Below are 22,675 nucleotides of genomic sequence, written 5' to 3' on the forward strand. Positions count from 1 at the left end.
CCCTTTATAGGTAAAAGGGTTTTTCCTCTGGCCAGGAGGGATTTAAAGGTGGTTAGCCTTCCCTTTATATTTATGACAGCCTGTATCACACAGCCTCTTTTACATTATTCCACCTGAGTAAACATCCTGTCTCTAAGGGTATGTCTACAATGCAAAACAAAACACCACGCCCCCCCAAAACAACCCCACAGCCGCATATGTCAGAGCCTGCATCAACTGACTTAGGCTTGTGGGCAGGGGTGAAAGTAACTTAAAGGACTTACCGGTACGCCAGAGTCCTGAGCGGGGGCGGGGGCTCAACTGGAAGAGGCGTGGCCTCAACCGAAAGAGGTGGGGCCTTTAAATCAAGATTTAAAGGCCCCAGCTCACCCCGGAGCTACCAGCTGCAGAGGCAGCTGGGAGCTCCAGCAGCATTTTAAAGGGCCTGGGGCTTCCTGCAGCGGCCAGAGACCTGGGCCCTTTTAATCACCGCCGGAGCACTGCCGCTGCCCGGGGTAGCAGCGGCAGGGCTCCGGTGGTGATTTAAAGGGCCCGGGGCTCCCCACAGTGGAAGTTGCACCAGGCCCTTTAAATCCCTGCCCGAGCCCAGCTGCCAGAGCCCTGCGGTGATTTAAAGAGCCACTCGAGCCCCACTGTCGGAGCTCTGGCGGTGATTTAAAGGGCTGGGGCTCCCCACAGCAGCTGGAGCCCCGGCCCTTTAAATTACTGCCGGGGAAGCGGTCCGGTACGGCAGCTGGTACGCCGTACCGGACCGGCTTACTTTCACGTCTGCTTGCGGGGCTCTCACTACCGGGCTAAAAATAGCTGTGTAGACATTTCTGCTCAGGCTGGAGCCTGGGCTGAGACACCCCATTTCTCCCCCTTGCTGGGTTTCAGAGCCTGGGCTCCAGCTCAAATGGGAACATCTACACTATTTTTAGCCCCGTACAGCAAGTTTGAGTCAGTTGACCCAGACTCTGAGACTCGCTGCCACAGGTTTTTATTTGCAGTGCGGATGTATCTAAGCTTTCTACCTCCTCCTCTATGAATTTGAGAATTGATGCTCAATACACCAAAAGTCATGCGATACTTACCTCTGAGCAGTTTTGTCTGCATTCTTTAGCATCCTATGTGCTCAGCTGGTTTTTTGGACAGGACAAACTTTACTGCATTCATTTTATGTAACAATTTGCTTCTGTTGCCAACAAGATGCAGCCTAAGCTACAGCAAGTCCTGCATCACCGAGAACATATGCTACCTATGAGATAAGGGTTTCATGTTAGAAGAACACACCTATGAGAGATGAAATTTAGTTACATAAGGGTCCAAACCTGCCATCCTCATTCACTCCAACTAGTGGGATTATTCATGGAGAGAAGTACTGCTCAGTGTGAGAGAGTGGCAGAATCAGATCTGCGACGGAAAGGAACTGAATGTTTATTATGTATTTGAAATTACATCAATGGCCACAGAGATTGGGGCGGGTGATGTGGGAATTTTATAAATCTAAATTAAATAAAATATATCTCCTTATCCCAAGAGTTAAGGTCAAAATTGTGTCTGAATAGAATCCAGCTACCACAAGGAAAAATATATTATGCCTTCTCGCCAGATTTCATCTCTTTACAAAGAACAAAGCAATGGTTCAGATCCTCGGCTACAACCATAAAGTGCACTCCATAGCTCAGGATGGGAGCTGCAAACGTAGCTTTTGTGTTTTCCCAATCCTGGCCCTACTGCAAAACAAGATGATCCCCTGGCATAATTTAGAGCAGGCTGAGGGCTGCTGCAAATTACAGCCACTGCCAATGACCACAAGAGGCCAGTACTACAACCAGAGATGAGTGGGGCATAGCACCATCCAGTCCATGCCTCCTATTCCCAGACATGCCTCCTCAGGGAGGATGGGCTGCAGAGGAGCTCCAATGCTGGCTCTACACCATGATTCTCCCATGATGAGGTATGATGTCTCCATGTCCAAATTCTGCTGGAAATATGGTACAAAACCTCTGCCTCGCTCCCATGGAGCTGGGCCTATATGTCAGAAGGTCTGCAAATGAACAGCTGACACATCCAGCCACTTCCTCACAGCCATATAATCACTGATCATGCGTAATCACCCCAACTGGCTTGCACTGCCCACTCAACGTTAACTCCCAAGCTCCCCATGGCAGCGGGAGCTAGGGTCAGGCATGGACCGTATTCATCTGCTTGATATGTGGTGGAGTGAAAGGAAACCCATGTATGGCTAAGCCACTACAAATTTAAATGAATAAATTAACATTTATAAACACACGAGCGCTTGAGTAGCTCACCTATCAACTATAGAGCCTGGTAACTTGCCAGAACTTTGGAGCTAAACCTGCTCATTGCCTCCACTGAGCTCCTAGTACCTAAGTTCTCCAGGGTAGTGGGAGTGAAGAGGCAGGCAATGACTATACAGCTCCTTAAAGTTTTGGGGGGGTATCCTGAAACTCTGGGTCTTAGCCACGCCGAGGAAGTGTTTATGCCTTAAAAAATTGTAAGGGCTGATGGTGAAGGTAATTTCCAAATTTAAATTAGTAAGTAGCTAAGAATTTTAAGCATTCTAAGTGCTGATGGATTATCACCAGAGCTGCAATTGATGAGTTAGTGCTATAAACACCTGTTTATGACTCAACTATTTTTATTTTAATCAAGAAGCAATATGGCAAGCAGAGCGACAGACAAGAAACATGTCCTGAATATAATAGTTTTGAGTTTATGTAGCATCTGATATCATCTCTCCAAAGCTCCCACCACTGCCACTGCACTGAGCTTGATTGTATGGGCTTTCTTAGGGATGAAGTGATAAGACCCTGATTTTTTTCCCTACAGAAACATGGCATAATTCACCAGTCTATCATACACACTATTGTGACTTTAGATTTAAAGGGATAATGTCAAGTAGTTCATAGTCAAAAATATGACCTCCCTTAAAATTCTTATCTGCTGGTAATCTCTGGTTTGGTTTTACACTGGACACTGATTTAGCAGTGTCCTTTAGATACTGTGAGCTAGTTTGTAACACTAGATGCATGGAAATCAATCTCAGATAAGAACCTTAACTGAAGGATTTTCTTAACAACATTTTAATTCTTTCAGTTGATAACCTCACTGCATTTAGACAAACATTAAGATTCACAACCCTGCTCTGAGGTAGGCAAGGATTAAAAAGCTCAGAATATCAGGATTTAGACTAGACAGACAAGGGGGAGATAGTAACTTTTATTGGACCAGCATCTGTTGGTGAAAGAGACAAGCTTTCCAGCTCCACCGAACTCTTCTTCTTTAGAGATGAAAATCTGTGATTTACCTAAAATCACACAGTAAATTAGGGGAAGAGCTCCTAGTCCTGGGTGCTAACAGCTAGATCATACTTCTAAAATGTCACTGAAACTTGAAACGAAGGAGTCTTGCCTAATCCAAACAGGGTTTTTACACCAAACGGGCCTCAAGATGTTCCGAAAACATGAGTTACTCCTCATGTCTGTCATTGTTGCCTTTCACCTTTTGTCACTTAAACTTACAACCTTGAAAATTTAACACCAGCTGAAGTCATTTGAAGATGATCCTGTATACACATTTGCATTTTTGGAGGATCAAAAGCAGGTGGCATTTTCTTAGAAAGTTTCTTTAATTTCTCTCTCTTCCCCTTGCCCCTTTTCTTTTTTTCCTAGTCAGACACAGAGTTTTGGGATAAGATGCAAGCTGAATGGGAAGAAATGGCTCAGAGAAGCTGGATTTCAGAGAACCAGGAAGCACGTGGCCAAGTAACTGTCTCGACCAGTGAGAAGGTAACCTCAGTAACCTATTAACACAGCACATCCTTTCTGTACAGGTTTTAGAGTCACTCTCCTCAGTGTCTATAAGGGGAAAACAAGGAAATGCCTCCCCACAACTACACGCTACCTGCCACTAAGGTGAGAATTTCTCAAGAGCTCAGCTCCCATGTAAGTACCTGAGTAAGGGTCACATTTTCACAAGAGCTCAGCACTTTGAGAGCATGTTGGGATCTGAACTCTTTGGAAAATCTGGCTATACGTGTCACAATAGGAGCTGTGAGGTGCTGAGCACTTTTGAAATCAGGCCCTAAATCAAGTGTGTTGGGCATTTGAAAATCTGGCCCTATGTGTTCAAAAACTTCCCATCCTAGGAATGAATTTCTCTCTCCCGACTCCCCATCTCCTTTATGTATTTTTCTTTGATTTATATTCTCATTTGCTACACATATTAAAACACTCTTTACCTTGCATTGGCAGGAAGGTGGATTGGACAACCCTAAAATTCTGATCCCTAGGATTTATGACCCAGTTTCTATAGTCCTTATTCAGGCATTCATTTCTCTCCCTCAAAGCACATTGCCTGAGAGCACATCCACTCCAGGCAGAGATGACCAGGCTTCATTGGCTGACACAAACTGGGTTGCAGTCACAGAGTAAGGCAAACCCTGTTTCAAACCTAAAACAAGCTCAAGTGCTTGCAATACTGAGCTGCACCTTAGGTATTCATTGAAGGTTTCAGGCTATGTCATAAGTGCAAGCACTGAACCGACATGGAGTTGAAAGCACTGGGGGAGGCTAGTCCATGCAAGACATGCTTTTTTTTGCCAAAGTTTGATGTATTTGGTGCACACTGGGACCAATCCTGCTCCCATTGAAATGGATGGGGTCTACTGTGTAGGAAGTAATTATCTCCTAAAGTATAATACTTTTGTGAGGGGTTCCCCCTGGGAGCCTCTTCCTCAATGTGAAGAGAACAATGCACACTTGTGATAAGCCAAGATTTTCCCCCAAGCACTCCAGTCAAAGCTCACTGGTTTGGATTAAAACATAAAATTAATTTATTAACTACAAAAGATAGATTTTAAGTGATAGCAAACAGATCAAAGCAGATTACCTCGTAAATAAATAAAACGCAAACTAAGCCTAAGATACTAGAATGATAAGATATGAACTAGCGAATTCTCACCCTGAGTGATAAACAGGCTGGCAGATTCTTAAGGCGCAAGCTGTCTTTCCTTTGCAGCTTGGGTTTCCCAGGTTTTCATACACAGGCTAGAAACCCCTTTAGCCTGGGACTATCACTTCCCCCAGTTCAGTCTTTGTTCCTCAGGTGTTTCCAGGTGTGTTGTTGTAGGGAGAGTGAGGTACCATCAGGATGTCATTTCCCCCTTTTATATCTTCTTCCCACTTCCTGGAAAGCTCTTTTGCTGTGACCTGAGTCAAACAGTTCCCATTGGGTAGTGCTATCTCTGAGAGGTTTCTATTGTATACAGTTCCTAGGGAAGTCTTTGTGCTTGTGTGCATTTCCTCAATAAGCCATTAACATTGTTTGGACGTTTTACTTTTGTACCCGAAAGACTGCTTGTGGGTGTTTTCAATCTCACAACATGTTTCAATAACATATACCTAGCCAAACTGCATAACTTCACATACGATAGCACATACAATCCAACAAAATATTAATGTCTAGCAGATCAAGACTTTTAGAATGATACCTTAAAAGGCATATTTTGTGCAAAACATATCCTAATTATATGACAGTGGTGAATAACGGGGTGCCAGGGTGTCACAACTTTCTTGGAAACTAGGGTAAATATAAAGGGCCAGTAACAAGTGCCCCAGTCTGTTGGATCTGAACCACACAGTTTTACATTTTTTTTATTGAAACTTTGCAAGGGAACTCATACCATTTTCATGCAGCAAAGAAGTTTTACACCTAGCTGGGAAATGATGAGCTATTTAACTGTATGTACTTAATGTTCCTTGCTACTGTGTTTCATCACTGAACCATTAACTGTCTGCTCCAGGGCTATTATTTTCATACCGAAAACCCTTTCAGAGACTGGCCTGGTGCTTTTGAGGAAGGATTGAAAAAACTGAAAGAAGGAGACCTGCCCCTCACTATCTTATACATGGAGGCTGCCATTCTACAAGACCCCAGTGATGCAGAGGTATTCACTCCCCTGCCTTTATCTAAGGAGGGGAAGTAGCTACAAGTGTCTCACTTCACCTAGCGTAGCAAGGATGGGGAGGATTCAAGGTCAAAACCTTTGGCAGTGGTGATTACGTGAAACAAAGTGGAAGGTAACAATGTGTATGGAGTATCACATACTTTGAAATGAATTAAGCAGAGCTGATCAAACAATGAAAACTTACTTATTTTTCAGTTTCAAAATTTCCAAGCTTTTATTTGAATATGTTAATCAGTTTTTTTAAAAATTATTTGACATGACCATCAAAATGTTTCAGTTACCAAAAATTCTGGCAAATGAAAAATGTTTATAACCATTTTCAATCAAATACATATATATATATATATATATATATATATATATATATATATTCAATCAAGATATATTTTTAAAGTATTTCTTTTGTTTTGTTTGTATTTTGGGGGGGAGGGAACATTTCAACAGTTTTTCACAAAAAAATTCCATTGTAGAAAAAGACCATTTTTCAATGTAAAAAAATTTCCACCCCGCTCTAGAATTAAGATATTCTTCAAATCTGTATTGCAGGTTCCTAGCAAACATTACAGCATTTTTATTTGTAAACAATAATCTCAGAAACACATAGGAATACTGGCTAATAGGTAAGGAAATGGAAGGTTCTGAGATATGGCAGAGAAAGTTAATTGTAGTTGATACTAGCATACAGCAAAAGCTAGGACTGTAATATATTTGTAAGGCTGCATGTGCTCCATCTGCTGTGTGTTTCGGGTATCTAATGTTAAAAGGCAGTGTGAATTATTTGAATGTTAGAGCTGAAATTGATGTGTGGGATGTGGAAGCAACAAAAAATAGCCTAGAAATCAGGTGTGAAGAAAGGAGGAGCCAAAGACCGAGTCCTATAGGCCAGCAAGAGAAAGGATTTCACAATTACCTGACTGACATGATGCAATTTACATGAAACTGTCTGAGGAGCAACATGAAGCAGAAATAAGCCACTTACCACGGGTGCCGTGAAAATACTGATGTTTACTGTACTGCAGTATTTGTGGTATGTCATACGTAGAAATCATAAAGATAATGGAATGTCAAGAATTTAATAGGTCCACTGAACGTTTATTATTTGCATTAAAGGCTGTGTTACAAGCACAATTTCAGCCTGTATATCTGTCACAAGGTGGTCTACTCATTGCTGTGTGGCGCATCCTTCTGGCGATTAGCTTCGCCCAATTCAGTGCCCCCTTTCTTCTCACAATATGGCCACCTCGTGACTCAGCCCTCCGGCCAAGTCACTCTCTGTTTTCCCCTTTCGGGCAAGTTTTTTCAGAGTCCTTCTCCACTGGCATCCTCACCCACTGCACTGACTACATCACTCCCACAGTGACTCGGGCAGTCTTCCCATTCACTGCCACTAGCAATCCCATTCTGCAGGGGATGATAGGGGAACCCAGACCCGTCCTCTGCAGTGGGTTCCAGTCCAGGGCCCTATAGCAAGCAGTTAAGGTCTGCAGCTACACTAACCTTACTGCTCTCACCCATGGACTATTTCTACTGTGCTTCTCCAAGCTTTTCATTCTTCAGCCTTCCTAGTTAGACTCCCCTCTCTCAGGCCTACTAAGGTTCTTCCTGGGTTCCTATGCCCCATCCTTCTCCCTTACCTCAGGGGGAGAGATTGCAGACTTCCTCCCTGCACTCTCCCATGTTGCTTCCAGCCTCCTGGCTTTATAGAAGTCCCACCTGTTCCTTCAGAAATGAGCTTCCTTGTAATTAGCTCCCTCCCCACAGCCTAAATCTTATGCATTTGCAGCTTAATTGGCTAATTGGGACCACCCCTCTTAATTCAGCTCTTCCAGGGCTGGCATGGAGAGTACACCACATCACAGTACTTAAAAGCTATGACTTTTTGGGGAGAAGGGCATTCCTTTCATTGTGCCAGGGTTTATGGGGCAAAATATTAGAGGACCAGATCCTCAGCTGGCATAACATGCTATAGCTTCACTGAAACCAGTGGAAAAGAAAGAGTGGGATTCAACATAATACTGTAAAGTCTGTCTTCAGATATGCACAGGCCACTGCACCTAAAATCAACAGGAGTGGTTGTGTATGTGCGTCTGAGTCCCGCTGTGTCTACTGCTGTATGTGCCTGATGCAACAAAATGATGGTGTCGAATCTCCCTCACATTGTAGGGGTGAAACTATTTTCTTCCGCATTTTCAGATAAAAGCCATTTAGAATGTGCAATAACTCAGCTGTGAGAAAACAGTATGGGATCTGACAGTGTAGAATCACCATTGACTTCAATGGGAACTTCACATGGATAAACGTGGCCTAAAGATATCCAGAATCACTTTGGTTTGTACTGTTGGTGTATTGGCAATAGAAGTACTGTAGTTAGGCCAGTGTTGGATACATGCTGCTGTCTATATGTGTCCATTTATTTAAGCAAGCCATAGGGAGATTGCTCTGTGATTCCAATTGCACTTGGGGACATATCATAAAACAACAATTATTATTTTGCAGGCCTGGCAGTTTCTTGGTATAACACAGGCAGAGAATGAAAATGAGCAGGGAGCTATTGTCGCCCTCCAAAGGTAGATGAAGATATTTGAAAAATAATGAATCCCATCAATATTAGTTAATGGATGCCTGTGCGTATGTCATCTCACACTTGTGTTCTGACCTTTTATATTTAATTGGGGGGCGGGAATGAGTGGCATACAGAAGAGATGTGCTACCTCTAGTGTCCATAGCATGATTTTGCATTCCTATGGAGTTAATGGCAATATTAAATATTATATTTAATTAACTAAATGGAAACACAAAAGAAAACCTATGTGTCACAACAAACCTGAATTAGGCACAATGCAAATAAAATGTCTTTTCAATATTCTAGACACTTGATATATTTTCTAAAGGGTTTCTGTCTTAATGAAAATGTTTCCTTAATTGGATGAGGCTCCTCTCAACCACTGAATACTAATTGATGGAGAACATTGCTAGGTTGATGGGAATTTAATGAGCATGCTACACCTGTTAAGTAAATGCCTATTCCTAAATATCAGTGTTATTATTCTGCCTTTATCTGTAGTGAGTGTTGCTGCACTATATTCCGTTTCCACTCGTAGCCGAGTATACACTCCAAACTTAATTGCATTAGCTATGTTAACATTCAAGCCAATTTACCTAAGGATACTTCAATTATTGTAACTCATTTATATGTAATGTAATCTTTTCCTTACCTGCACAGAAATCCAAAGGATTCCCTGAAAAAGTTTGTCCCTGATAGGTTGAAACGTACAACAATGCTACTCACAGATACAGTGGACCAGATTCTCCTGTGCATTATGGTGGTGTAAAGCTGGAGAAAGCCTATGGAAGTTCATGGGCTGACTCTGGCTTTACAAAGGTGTAGCGGAAGGCAGAATCTGGCCCAGCAGTTCTATTGAAAAGGATGGGCTTTGGTTTCAATCTTCAAAATATCTTTTTACATAGCCAAATGCTTTCTACAACTGCCCACTTCTAGAGTACTCAAAAATCTTCTATTTGTTTATTAGGCAGGTGCTATTAAAAAAAGGCTTCCTCCCACATTTGCTATGCCCTGCTGATAACAGAAAGTGTGGGGAGTATTAGCTTTTTATTTATATAACACCATAGGCACAGATGGCACATAACACACACAAACAAGGCAAGGTCCCTGCTCCAAGATCCTGCTGTCCTTACTAATGTGAGTGGTTCTTTACGCACACAAGCAGTCCCAAGGAAGCCACTAGCACTACTTTTATGAGTAAGGGTTGCAGGATCAGGCCCTGAGTTGGAAGAATTGATGCACTGCATTTTGCTAAATGAAAGTAAGATATTTTTCTTCTCTGTTTAGGTGCTTGCAGCTGCAGCCAAACAACTTAAAAGCTCTGATGGCCTTGGCTGTGAGCTACACTAATACTGGCCATCAACAGGAAGCCTGTGAAGCGTTAAGAAACTGGATAAAGCAAAACCCAAAATACAAGTATATAATGAAGAGCAAAAGAGGGTCTCCAGCACTTACCAGGAGAATGTCTGAGCCATCAAAAGAAAGGTAAACCTGGATTAGCATCCTGAAGAAGTTAGGCCCAGATTCTCGGCTTCTAACTTCCATTGATTTCAATGAAGTTTCTCAAATGTACAGTGCACTGCTCAGATATTTTTAAGTTAGATAGGAACATAAGACCCAAGGTCCATCTAGTCCATTATCCTGTCTCTGACAGTGGCCAGTACCAGTTGCTTCAGAGGAAAGTGTAAGAGTCCTCCAGTAAGCATCGTGGGATAGTCTTCCCCTTATTGGGTCTCATTCTGGTCTCTAATAGTTGGAGATTAGTTTAAGCCCTGAAGCATGAGATTTACTATCCCTTCAACAAAATTTATCATTAAATTATAATGCTGGGTGTTCTTGATATCCACATAAATGTCCAATCCCTCTTGGGGAATCTTGCTAAATTCATGGCCACAGTGACTCCCCAGTGTCTTCCTAAACAATCCCAATCTTTTAAATCTCTCTTCATCAGAGAGTTTTTCCAGACCCTTGATCAGAGCCCTTCTTTGAACCCCTCTAATCTTGCAATATCTTTTTTTGAGATGGGGTGACCAGTACCGCACACAGTATTCCAGGTGAGGCTGTATCACTGATTTATAGATAGTATGATATTCTCCACATTACTGTCCAGAAAGAGTAAGAAAAACAATTGCAGTTAAAGTGATTAAATCATTGGATCAGGAAAATCTTTTTTAAATATGGTATAGTATCCGTGCGAACACACACAAGCACATAGTCCATTCAGAACATTTAGAAGTTGTGCGGCAGTAGAAGGTAAACTTTCCCTTTACCACCAGTTCCTATTGTTATTTTGGTAGTCGATCTAAACATTAGATTTCCACTTACATTGGTGGTGAGACGTATCTATTTCTGAACTTTTTAAATACCTTCAGCAACTGCTTCATAGACCCAAAATGCTGGGAAGATTCCATTTAATGCCATTTTGAAATGGGGCGTTATGTTTATTATTATCAACAAGCCTTGTGCTAGCAAGATCATTTTGACTGAGCAACAATATAATAGGGAACTTCTGTTGAATGATGAAGTGTGTTATATTGGGCTTAATCCAAAGTCTGTGAATTTAGGAATCTAAATTTTGGCATCTGTCTTTGAAATCTTGGCTGTAGATTTCAAAATCTTTATCTAAGACTCTTGAGGATTGACCACCATTTTTGCCAACCTGGTTTCCTTGCTTTAACCTTGAGAGAAGCCCCTAATCCATTTTTTAGGGTGCCAGAGAGAATTGATACAGCTTCAACAGCTCTTATAGCCCATATTTTAGATATGCTTGAGTTTTCAGCAGCTCTTTGGCTTAGTGACAGTAAACCTTTGAACTCTAATGGCCAGTTCTCAACCAGAGTTGGAATAAGTCATTACAACAATTGCACTGAAGATGTCTATTTGCACATGTTTTAGAGGAGTATAAAGACTTGAATTGCTGGCTGTGCAGTAGATGGTGCAGCATTTACAAAGAACTGTAAGATGCAGCGTGGTGTTATTTTTCACCCTTTTCTAGTTCATTACTTGAAGAAGTAAAGGAATTGTACCTGGAGGCAGCTCACCAGAATGGTGAGATGATAGACCCAGACTTGCAAACAGGACTTGGAGTGCTCTTCCATCTGAACAGAGAATTTAACAGAGCAATAGACGCATTTAATGCTGCCTTAACTGTTCGGCCAGAGGTACCTATTACGATTTTGCATTAAAAAAAAGTATCATTTTACAAGCCACTCTCTTCCTTTCCAACTTGAAGCTGACCAGTATTAATGAGATGTCTCTTCAGCCATTAAAATTTTAATACCTGAAATAGAAATGTTAATTGCAAGAGAGCCCTAATGAGAAACAGATTTATGCATGTCCAATTTTTGGCTGCACACGGATTCATTGGAGTAATTTTATGAAGTTGTCTAGAATCATGAGTCAGATCCTCACATTCCACACCAATTAACAGCGGGTACAAGTATTTTCTGGACTGTTCATTACTTTCGAGGGCCGGGGAAGGTCTCATATCCTTCTGTCTTAAACCAATAGTAGAAAACTCTCATTTTGTTATCAGGACTATTCATTATGGAACCGCCTTGGAGCAACCTTGGCAAATGGGGATCGAAGTGAGGAAGCTGTGGAGGCTTATACTAGAGCATTAGAAATTCAGCCAGGCTTCATTAGGTCCAGATACAATTTGGGAATAAGCTGCATCAACCTAGGAGCCTACAGGTGAGTTATGAAAAGAATATCAACATTTAAAGCCAAAAGTAAGGTGGGCTTCTAAAAACTGAAAAATTATTTTTGAGTTAAAAGTCTATAACATGTATTCTGATCTTTGTTTAATTTAAGATATTGTTATAATGTTTGGATGAATGTAAAGCATTTTGGAAGATGGGATAATATATATGAATATATCTTAATGAGCCACCATTTCTGCCAATTGACAGTACAATATAATAAAACAATTGAAGAGTATGTTATAAAAAGTTAAGGCCCCAGTTCAGCAAGGTACTTAAGCACATAGAATCATAGAATATCAGGGTTGGAAGGGACCTCAGGAGGTCATCTAGTCCAACCCCCTGCTCAAAGCAGGACCAATACCCAACTAAATCATCCCAGCCAGGGCTTTGTCAAGCCTGACCTTAAAAATATCTAAGGAAGGAGATTCCACCACCTCCCTAGGTAACGCATTCTAGTGTTTCACCACCCTCCTAGTGAAAAAGTTATTCCTAATATCCAACCTAACTTCCCCCACTGCAACTTGAGACCATTACTCCTTGTTCTGTCATCAGCTACCACTGAGAACAGTCTAGATCAATCCTCTTTGGAACCCCCTTTCAGATAGTTGAAAGCAGCTGTCAAATCCCCCCTCATTCTTCTCTTCCACAGACTAAACAATCCCAGTTCCCTCAGCCTCTCCTCATAAGTCATGTGTTCCAGTCCCCTAATAATTTTTGTTGCCCTCCGCTGGACTCTTTCCAATTTTTCCACATCCTTCTTGTAGTGTGGGGCCCAAAACTGGACACAGTACTCCAGATGAGGCCTCACCAATGTTGAATAGAGGGGAACGTCCCTACCTCTCCTCCCAGTTTAGTGTCATCTGCAAACTTCCTGAGGGTGCAATCCATACCATCCTCCAGATCATTTATGAAGATATTGAACAAAATCGGCCCGAGGACCGACCCTTGGGGTACTCCACTTGATACCGGCTGCCAACTAGACATGGAGCCATTGATCACTACCCGTTGAGCCCGACAATCTGGCCAACTTTCTATCCACCTTATAGTCCATTCATCCAGCCCATACTTCTTTAACTTGCTGGCAAGAATACTGTGGGAGACCGTGTCAAAAGCTTTGCTAAAGAAGACTCAATGGGACTAATCATGTGCTTAAAGTTAGGCATGTGCTTAAGTGCTTTGCTGAATCAGGGCTTACGATCCAAATATCTCAATTTGTCAGAACAAATGTTATAAGGCAACAAAGACAGAGCACTGGGCTGGGAGTCAGGAGACCTTGGTTTCAGAGCTGATTGCGGGAAAAAGTTCCCCATGAATAATTTCAACAAAAATGAAAAATTTTTTCATCTAAATTTTTCTCTGACTTTTTTGGAGTTTTTGTAAAAAAGAAAAATGAAAGTTTGGGGAAAAAATATTCTTCAGTTGCAGAAAGTAGAAACTATTAATCAAAAACTGACATTTCACTTGAAAATGGCTACTTGTCAGAAAGGAAATTTCCATTGGAAAAACTTTAATGGAAAAATTTTGACCAGCTCTCCTGAGGTCATTTCTGGCTCTTCCACTGAGCTTCTGTGTTTCCTTGGGCAAATCCCTTGATCTCTCAGACTCATTTTACCATTTAAAATGAGAACAACATTACTTACCCTCCTTTGCAGAGTGTTTTGCAATCTATGGATGAAAAGCACTAAGTATCAGTTGAGAATTTCAAAGCAGTGCAAGTGATTTTATCTGCCATGAAACTTAAAATCAATAGAAATATTTCTGTAATTAAAAAAATCAAATGAAAACAGTTGATTTTAAAACATTAAATGTTTCTTTGCAATGTGTGAAACACTAATAATGCAGCACCGTGAATATGAAAGTGAAAATTAAAATGACTATTGATTTGCATTGCCCAAACTGAACAAAATGTGAAGTAAACATTTATTATAATTACTACATTTTTCATCACTAATGAGACATAACATGCTGTATCAAGCTGGCAAACTGGGTGATTCCAATGGCTAGCAACACTATTCCTCTACCCACAAAGATGAAATTAAAAAAAAAACAAAGAAATGCAGATGCCCACTTGAAATGGTTCAATCTACATGTTAGTTTTAAGTCTTGTTTATACATGAAAATTAAACCAGAATAAAGTAGGGTGTGAATTTTAAGGGGATTAACTATTCCTGAGTAACTCCATATGTGGACACTCTTATTCCAGAATAATAGTACCTAATTCCAAAATGGATTTCTCTAATTTGGAATAAGGCTCTCTTATTCCAGAATAAGAACATCCACACATGCAGTTAATCAGGAATAATTACTCCAGAATAACTCCCCATCTAGACAAGCCCTTACTAGGGAAGGGATGTCTTAACAGAATGGTACAGTACCTAATTTTCTATAACACCTACACACTCAGTGCAGACAGCTTTCAAAACAGTGATTTCGGGCCAGATCCTGGAGTATGTTCAAAGGCAAAACTCACAGAGCTTCAGTATGTTGCCAAACCAACCATTCAAAAATCATGAGTCAGATGCCAAAAAAAATCAGATTAAAAAAAAAAAAGACACGTTGGGTTCTATTTGTTTGTCTTCTGGTTTTTGAGCCTTTAGGTCTACTAAGTTCCTTTTTGTAATTATTCCAGGAGGAAGCCAAACAGTTTGGTGTATTTCCTGGAAATAAAGTCCCACATACCCATTTACCATTAAATGCATATTCCAGGCACTTGGTTTATTTGAAAGTGGGGGTTTTCCCCTTTAGTGGCTCATTTTCCACGCTTGCCATCAAAATGCCTAGCCACTGGACTGGTGTGCCAGCAGCCAGCCTTGTTTGCTTCTATCTTAGGGTTTTATATGGCCCCCATCAGCACAGTCTCCAAGCACCTCACAGTCATAAAGTATTTATCCTCACAACTCCCTTGTGAAGGGAGGAAGTGCTATTATCTCATTTTACAGAAGGGCATCTGAGGTCCAGAGAGACTAAGTGACTCACCCAGAAAATCTGTGATGGAGCAGAGTCTTGGGTCTCCCAAGTCAGTTCTCAAACAACTGGACCATCCATACATGCCTATCAGATCATAAGACAAGATGGTCTCTCTCCATAAACCCCTTTCCTGTAAGTCTGTGGCTCAATACACATTTCATACACGGATCAGCTTCTCTGTGTGAATCAAGGGTAAAATCCAGGTCTGTGTAAAAAGAGTCCCAAGTGTCAACAATACAATTAAGATAACAAGGCACGTGTATAATGGAATTCATAACCACACTAAGGAGAATTTCCCCAGGCACTTGAGTAGGTTCATCTCTGCATCACTATACAAGTGGAGCCTTTTTGATACATAACAATGAAGTCTTGCAGCAACACTTTTGTCCGGAATTGTTAAAGGCAGATCAAGCAAGAATACTACAAAGAGATCGTGGTCTCCCATGTTGTCAGATAATGTGTTTGATTTTACTGTAATGCCTTAGAAGGAAGACAAAATATACTTTATTTTTTAAACAAAAGAGATTATGTTGTAATATGTGGATGTTGCCTTTCTTTCCTCCCCACACAGAGAGGCTGTCAGCAATTTTCTCACTGCTCTCAGTTTGCAAAGAAAGAGCAGGAATCAACAGCAGGTTCCCCAGCCGGAAATTTCAGGCAATATCTGGGCAGCTCTCAGAATTGCTCTGTCTATGATGGACCAGCCAGAACTATTTCAAGCCGCTAATTTGGGTGATCTGGATGTTCTGTTAAGAGCTTTTAATCTAGAACCGTAAAAAAAAAGCAGCCACGTCACGAAGATGTATTAGGAAATGCAAAACTCTTTCATTACCAGTTTCAAAATGATTACGGACACTTTCCAAAAGATCCTGGGCCGTAGAACACTAGGGGAAGTTCTACCAGACATCAGCCAATTCCTGGAAATCTTCAAAAGCACAAAACTTTGTAAATACTATTGAACTCAAATCAAGGATTAAAATGAACAGCAGCTAATCTGACAAAGACCTGACCTAGATGAAGCAGTCATACCCGAAGAACCTTCATCCCATGCAAGATATGCATATATATATACACTCACACCTATACAGAGAAAATACATTTAAGACAAAACCTAATAATCCTTGTTGCACGTTAGAGTGGGAAGCAGCACATCCAAGGAACCTTATTGCTCATTGCACTAAATTGACACTGCATGCCCCTACAATGTGGAGTCCCTATACTTTTGTTTGTTTGTTGGCCATTCTCTTCAAAGTCCTACTTCCACATAGCTCTGACAGGAGGTAATTGTACGGTAGATATATTTTGTGGTGAATATATTAGCTTGCAATCAATGAGGGCTTTGTTTGTAAAGGTACCTTGTTTCAATTTTACTTTTGGACCTAATTCACAGGCCCTCAGAGATGGAATTCAGGAGGAATTCTGCACATGGAAGATTTACAGGGTTAGGCCCTTTATTTACTAGAGGGATGAGCTTTGTAAGCAGAAGCAGTAATTTGTATTAGAATTTTTGTTGTTTGTACCAATTACGGCCCCAATCCTGCAAAGAGCAGGATTCTGCCTATGTGGAGGTCCTGGTAGGTTTCAGGCCTGTGTATGTGCGTAAGCACTTTAATCTTTTGTAAATGTATGCTGTGCTTTTATTTATTTTTAAAGTAGGAACAAAAGATTTAATGAGATATATATATATATAGCCTTGTTGGCATAAAGGACCAAATATAACTTCTTGACACTAGATAGAGAGCTTTCCAAATCCTAGTGTTAAAAATGCAAATAGGGTATCAGTTATAATCTCAAGTGAATAGAATATTTATTATGCATGTACCAGTAGTTTCACACACACACAAAAATACAGATTAATTGGAGGTAAATGTCATCTTAGAAAAAAAATGAATCTCTTCCTTCAGCTTTCCACAGAAACTAAAGAAGAATCTGTTTAGGAGCAGATGTCTACAGACCATACTCTGGGGGAAAACTTCCACTGAAGTGAAAAGATTTGCCTGAATAAGGACTGCAGGACAGGGGCTATAGAGGTTGATCCTGCTCTCACTGAAATCAATGGCAAAACTCTGATTGACCTCAATGGTTGCAGAATCAAGACCTTAGTTTTCAGTAGTGTTTAAAGCTCCTAAAATAAAGCCTGCATCTACATGGTTCCAAATGCTTCCTATGAAGTACTGAGCACCTTCAACTCTGACTTCAGAATGAGTTTTTCAGCACATATTAGGGGTTGGGTACAATGCACATGTATAGCACAAAGGGAATCCATCCACCCAAGACAGATCTATAGAGTTGTACAGAGTTAATTTTCAAGTACTGTGGTTTAGGGTTTGGGGGGTTTTCTTTTAGTACTTTCTCTAAATAGTGAAAAACATTTTTACATTAAAGATATACTGCGTTGGTTTGTGTTTAGGAATGGACAGGACAAGGTAGTTATTGCAGGTGAAAGCGGAAAAACTAACACAGTCCCTTTAAATGACATTTTACCCTCCCCCCGCTCCCAAAGAGCTGTATCAAAAAAGCCACTGCACAGATTGTAGGGCAAGGAGTCTACTTCATTAGTACAAATAAAAATTTTCTTGCAATTGTCTCTTATTTTGAGCAACCACTTAAAGGAAAACACCTTGTTTAGCTATGCCAGAAGGTGGACATTGGATGTGGTTTAATTAGGGCACAATTTTATTCTTGAATGTCTGGGAATACCCCGCAGATAAAAGTGTACAGTGCAGGTGATTCCATAAACATTTCAATATATACCCCACAGGGTTTCCATCAGCCCTGCCCCTTACCCATCCTGGTCCCCACCCAAGCTGCTGCTGGGACCTCGCCATTCCCCCCACACACCTCGAATGAGGGTGGGGGGAGGCTATGAAGGCGGAGAGCTCCCTGACGTACCAGTCATAAGAGCCCTGAAACCCCCACCCTGTTTCTACTCCTTTAAGGAATACCTCCTTTAAATCCCTGACCAAGCCATTTTATCTCACCACTGTATCCCTTCCCTATAGAATACTTGCACTGGACATCTGCCCAATGTTTACAAAATGAGTTGTAACACCATTCTCCTTTCATGTTTGCTCAGCTAAGCCCCCCTGAACCTGCAGTGGCAGTGGTCCACAAACTGTGGGGTGTGCCCCCTAGAAGGGCACCGAGGAACATCTGGGGGGTGGCAGGGCTCTGGCCAGGTACCACGGGTGGGGGGAGGGAGCACCACCCTGCCCTGCTCTGCCCCCAGTTCCGCTTTGGCCCCACCCCTGCTCCTGACCTGGGGAGCGTGGACACATTCCATTATTGGTAAGTGGGGGGTGAGAGGAAAAGTTGGGGTACCACTGTGCTATAGGAAAGGTGAAAAATACACTTCACCTTGGCCCATCTGGGAGTGAGGGGCAAATTCCTTTGCAGACACCCACCTGAGAAAGGAGTGACTAGTGCAATGCCCACAGGGGATCCTGACAAAACCCAGTATTTCACTACTTCCATGAGTGGGAGGGTAGGTGCTCCTCCTCTGCTTGGTTCAGATAAAAGAGGCCTTTTCTTGCACTGGCGAGGACCTATATAGTCCCCCACCTCTTTGAGTCACTGTGGGGAGGGGGTAAGTTAGCTGACCTGATCTGTGGCAGCAGCTGAAAATAACTGGCTGGGTTTCTAGCCCTTAAAGGGGCACACACCTTTTCCAACAAGCCAGACAACAGTCCCCACTGCTTCATGTGCAGTGAGATCATTATCTGATATTGTAATCACAAAGTCAGTGACTAAAAATCATCAGTTAAGAATGTATCATTAAAATAACAGCCCCACACAGAGGCGCACCACAGAATGGAGAAATGCTGAAACAGGGGCAGGTATTTGTAAATAAATAAGGGTATAACAACTGACAACTGCAGTTTTCCTTTAAGCGGTGAATACGAAATGCTGGCTGGGAAATTTCATTTTAGCTGAAGCAGGCTTGCTATATTCATATCAGCTGACAACAGTTTGCTCTTTTGCTTTGACAGTGATGTATGATGACAATTCTCAGCTATCAATGAGGCAGAGCAGCGGGTGTCCTGCAACTGAAATCTGGAAAGTGTGGGGTTTTTTGGGTGGTAAGAAAGGAAGGAGGCAGCTCTGGATAGAGGCAACAGAGCAAAGGCATAAAAGCTCAGATCTAGCTTTTTGCTCTCCCATCACACAAGTTGTTTCAGAACATCTCTGTGCGGATAATTATATTACTACAAATCTGGTAAATCTAGCCCTGCTAAAGTTTTATTTTTATGCCATCCAAAACAACAGTTAAACTGCTTGAATTTTCACAGATAAAATGACAAGGTTGATTTTCAAGACTGACAGTAGTTCACAATACCTCTGGTTTTGGACCATGTATTAGTAGAGTGGCTACTTTATTAGTTTGTTTTTAAATGTAGGGTCCTGGGTACACCCCATGATCACCACCACCGAAAAAGGAGGAGGAAAAGCAGATGTCTACTGATTTAACAGGGGAGACATAGCTCAAATCTGTATTCCCCTGTTTATATACACACACAATTGACATTGAAGAGACTTGCATGCACAAATCTAGAGAAACCAAACCTGCCTCCCATAGGCACGTAAGGACCCCAAATTAGCAGAAGCACTGCAGTTCTGCCGTACATGGGGGTTATAGGCTACTGAGTGACCAGCTAAGGGAACTGAATGGCCCACTGAGCTGCTTCTAAGAGGCTCAACCCCATGAATGGTCTCCAGTTGCGTATGGCCAGTGGATGACCAACTGCATAGATCCACTGTCCAAAACTGTGTAGGTGTTGGGGGTAAATTGAAGCAGGAATAAATGCTGTCACAGCACATGGATTGTAGTAGTAGCCACAGAGCAGTAGAATTGGCGCCCCATGCCCTGCCAATAGAGTGTTTGGGGGAAGGGACACAAAGAAAATTCAGGCTGTTTACTCAGATTTTGTATTTGGGCCTTAATACCACAGAACATGGTGAGTAGGAAAATAGAGGGGGAAACTGGAACTACCAGAAAACAAAGGGAAGCTCCACAGAAAACATATGAGAGATCAAATAAAGAGTAAGAAAGGGAATGGGGGGAAAAGATATGCAGAAATATCCACAGAGTTTAGGCAAATCACAGCCTCCTTGGGTCCCTCATTTACCCCCTGCTGTGAAAAGGGGGACATAATTCTCATCCACCTTTGTGCTCTCTCCAGAAAAAAAGCACTAGGAGTGCAGAGTATTCTGTTATCATGCTGCCTATTTGGTCTGTTGTGGGGCAGTTCAACAGTTGGGTCAATTCTGAGAAAGCTAAAAATAATTGTTGAGTGTGCAGTGAGCTCAGCTGCAACACAAAATAGCAATTTCACACTGTGACCATTGCCTCTCTCAGCAGGATGGAAAAGGCAACCTAAGACACCTTAGGGACAGGGTCAAGAAACTGGCATCTGAGACAAAATGGCACTGCTTCTTTGGTTTTTCTTAATCTCACTTTCCTGCTTTCCATTCTCATTACTCTCCTGTTTCTCCAAAAGAGATTTGTTACCTAGCTAGGTAATTAATTTATTCTAAGGTTTGGAGTATTATATAATGTGTATTTCATGTCATTTAAACCACATTCCCGGTTGCAGAGCCCTTGGGGCAGTGGTTCTCAAACAGAGTCTGGGGTCCACTGGGGGGCCGTGAGCAGGTTTCAGGGGGTCTGCAAAGCAGGACTGGCATTAGACCTGCTGGGGCCCAGGGCAGAAATCCAAAGCCCCCACCACCTGGGGCTGAAGCCTGGGGCTCCAAGTCCTGCCTCCCAGGGCTGAAGCTGAAGCCCGAGCAACTTAGCTTTCTAGGGCCCCCTGTGGAATGGGGCACTGGGCAATTGCCCAGCTTCCTACCCCCTAATGCTGGCCCTAGCTTTTAGATGCAGAAAAACAGTTGTTGTGGCACAGGTGCCCATGGAGTTTTTATAGCATGTTGGGGGTCCTCGGATAGAAAAGGTTGAGAACCCCTGCTTTAGGGTATTGGTGACCTTACGCCAGATCTGCTCTGACAAGGTGCTGAACACCCTCAAATCCTGTTGTCTTCAGTGGGAGTCAAGGGTGCACACTATTTTGCAGGATCAGATCTAGTGCATGTATTCAGGTACTGATCCAGGGCTGGATTGTGATACCCTTGCTCATCCTATGTTACGCCATGAGTAGCCCCATTGGAGTCAATAGGAATATTGTGGAGTACAATTACTCAGTGAGAGTAAGGGGCTCCTTTCTAGTTATGTCTATACATTGCAATGACTCCAAAACAATTTGAACAGGGTCTCTTGTGTACTCAAGTTGATGTGCAGTTATCTTCAGTGGATGCCCTTTCCCAGTAGAAATGCAAACATAGTATTTTATGTAAAAAGTTATTAACACTTGTTTCTGATCCAACCCCATTTTTTCCTGTTTCTTTTATCCTCTCTCCCCGTCAAGAAACTATTTTTATGTCCACTTAAAAATTAAATTGAGGTTTCAAACAGATCTCTCTGTGTCTTAATTAATAGTGTTTTCTTACGATGCTGTTAGATAAAAGGTTTGTAAAAATGTGAATTTATTTTCTTTTAAAGAAATGCGTAGCCTCAGGTACAAAAATATTGCATGGAACAGTATTCACATATGAACATACCAAAATATTAACCCAAAGCATGCAAGATACATAATTTGAATGTAAATTTACAGACTGCATGATTAAAGCTCAAACACAGGTGATTTTTAACTATTAATTTATGTAATGGGCTATTTTAAATGGGATTTTAAAAAGTATTAGTCCAGCTCTAAAGTGGGAGATTTACTGTTGACATAAGTGGGGGCAGAATTAGACCAATGCTGACCATTTTTGAAAATCCCATCCTTATAGCTTACTTTGCACTGTAGATTTCACATTTGCTTTTAATATTTATTATATTAATTGTAGAAATCCTTGGAATAAGGTTTTTGCAGCCGCGTCTTTGAGATATTGATCTTTACAAGTGTTAAAGAACCGTGAGACTGGGGGATGGCCTACCCCTCTCGAAAACTGGCAGTTTGGATTTTCAGATTCAGATTTTAAGCTTTTCTTGACAGACTTAGAACAGATGCCACTAAACCAGAGCATCTGATTCCCAGAACCATCTCAAACCATCATGGCTTACTGCTATTGTGGCCATAATTTTCAAATGTAGCCACTTAAATCCGTGGAAGTTAATTTTCAGGCACCCAGTTTGAGAGACATAGGCCCTGAATTTCAGAGGTACAGAGTTTCTGCAGCTGCCATTGACTTCAACCAAAGTTGTGGGCACTCAGCATTACTGAAAACTCAAACCTCAAGGCTGGGCACTCAGAAATAATGGCCCCTTTGGAAAAACTGGGCCTATATGTCACACAGAAAGACAGTGACTAACACTGACTGATTAGATAGGTGATCTTACTACCATTCATAGTACACGGATATCCATACCACAATACAACTGGCACTGACTGACTGCCTGACTGGCAGCCA

At 41.7% G+C, this 22,675-nt stretch overlaps 1 protein-coding gene across 1 annotated transcript in view; it reads left to right on the forward strand.

The window, feature by feature from the left end:
• The window catches only part of PEX5L (peroxisomal biogenesis factor 5 like), a 174,452-nt gene extending 157,387 nt beyond the window's left edge, over positions 1 to 17,065 (forward strand). The window contains exons 8-14 of the mRNA XM_084638682.1: positions 3,678 to 3,794; positions 5,810 to 5,953; positions 8,471 to 8,541; positions 9,825 to 10,022; positions 11,533 to 11,698; positions 12,073 to 12,230; positions 15,780 to 17,065. Of these exons, the coding sequence (XP_084494808.1) occupies positions 3,678 to 3,794; positions 5,810 to 5,953; positions 8,471 to 8,541; positions 9,825 to 10,022; positions 11,533 to 11,698; positions 12,073 to 12,230; positions 15,780 to 15,984 (1,059 nt within the window). The 3' untranslated portion in view covers positions 15,985 to 17,065. The remainder of the gene's footprint in view (positions 1 to 3,677; positions 3,795 to 5,809; positions 5,954 to 8,470; positions 8,542 to 9,824; positions 10,023 to 11,532; positions 11,699 to 12,072; positions 12,231 to 15,779) is intronic.
• Positions 17,066 to 22,675: the final 5,610 nt, after the last annotated feature.

The sequence above is a fragment of the Lepidochelys olivacea genome (genome assembly GCF_965140295.1).
Source record: "Lepidochelys olivacea isolate rLepOli2 genome assembly, chromosome: 9".
NCBI classification, from domain to species: domain Eukaryota; kingdom Metazoa; phylum Chordata; order Testudines; family Cheloniidae; genus Lepidochelys; species Lepidochelys olivacea.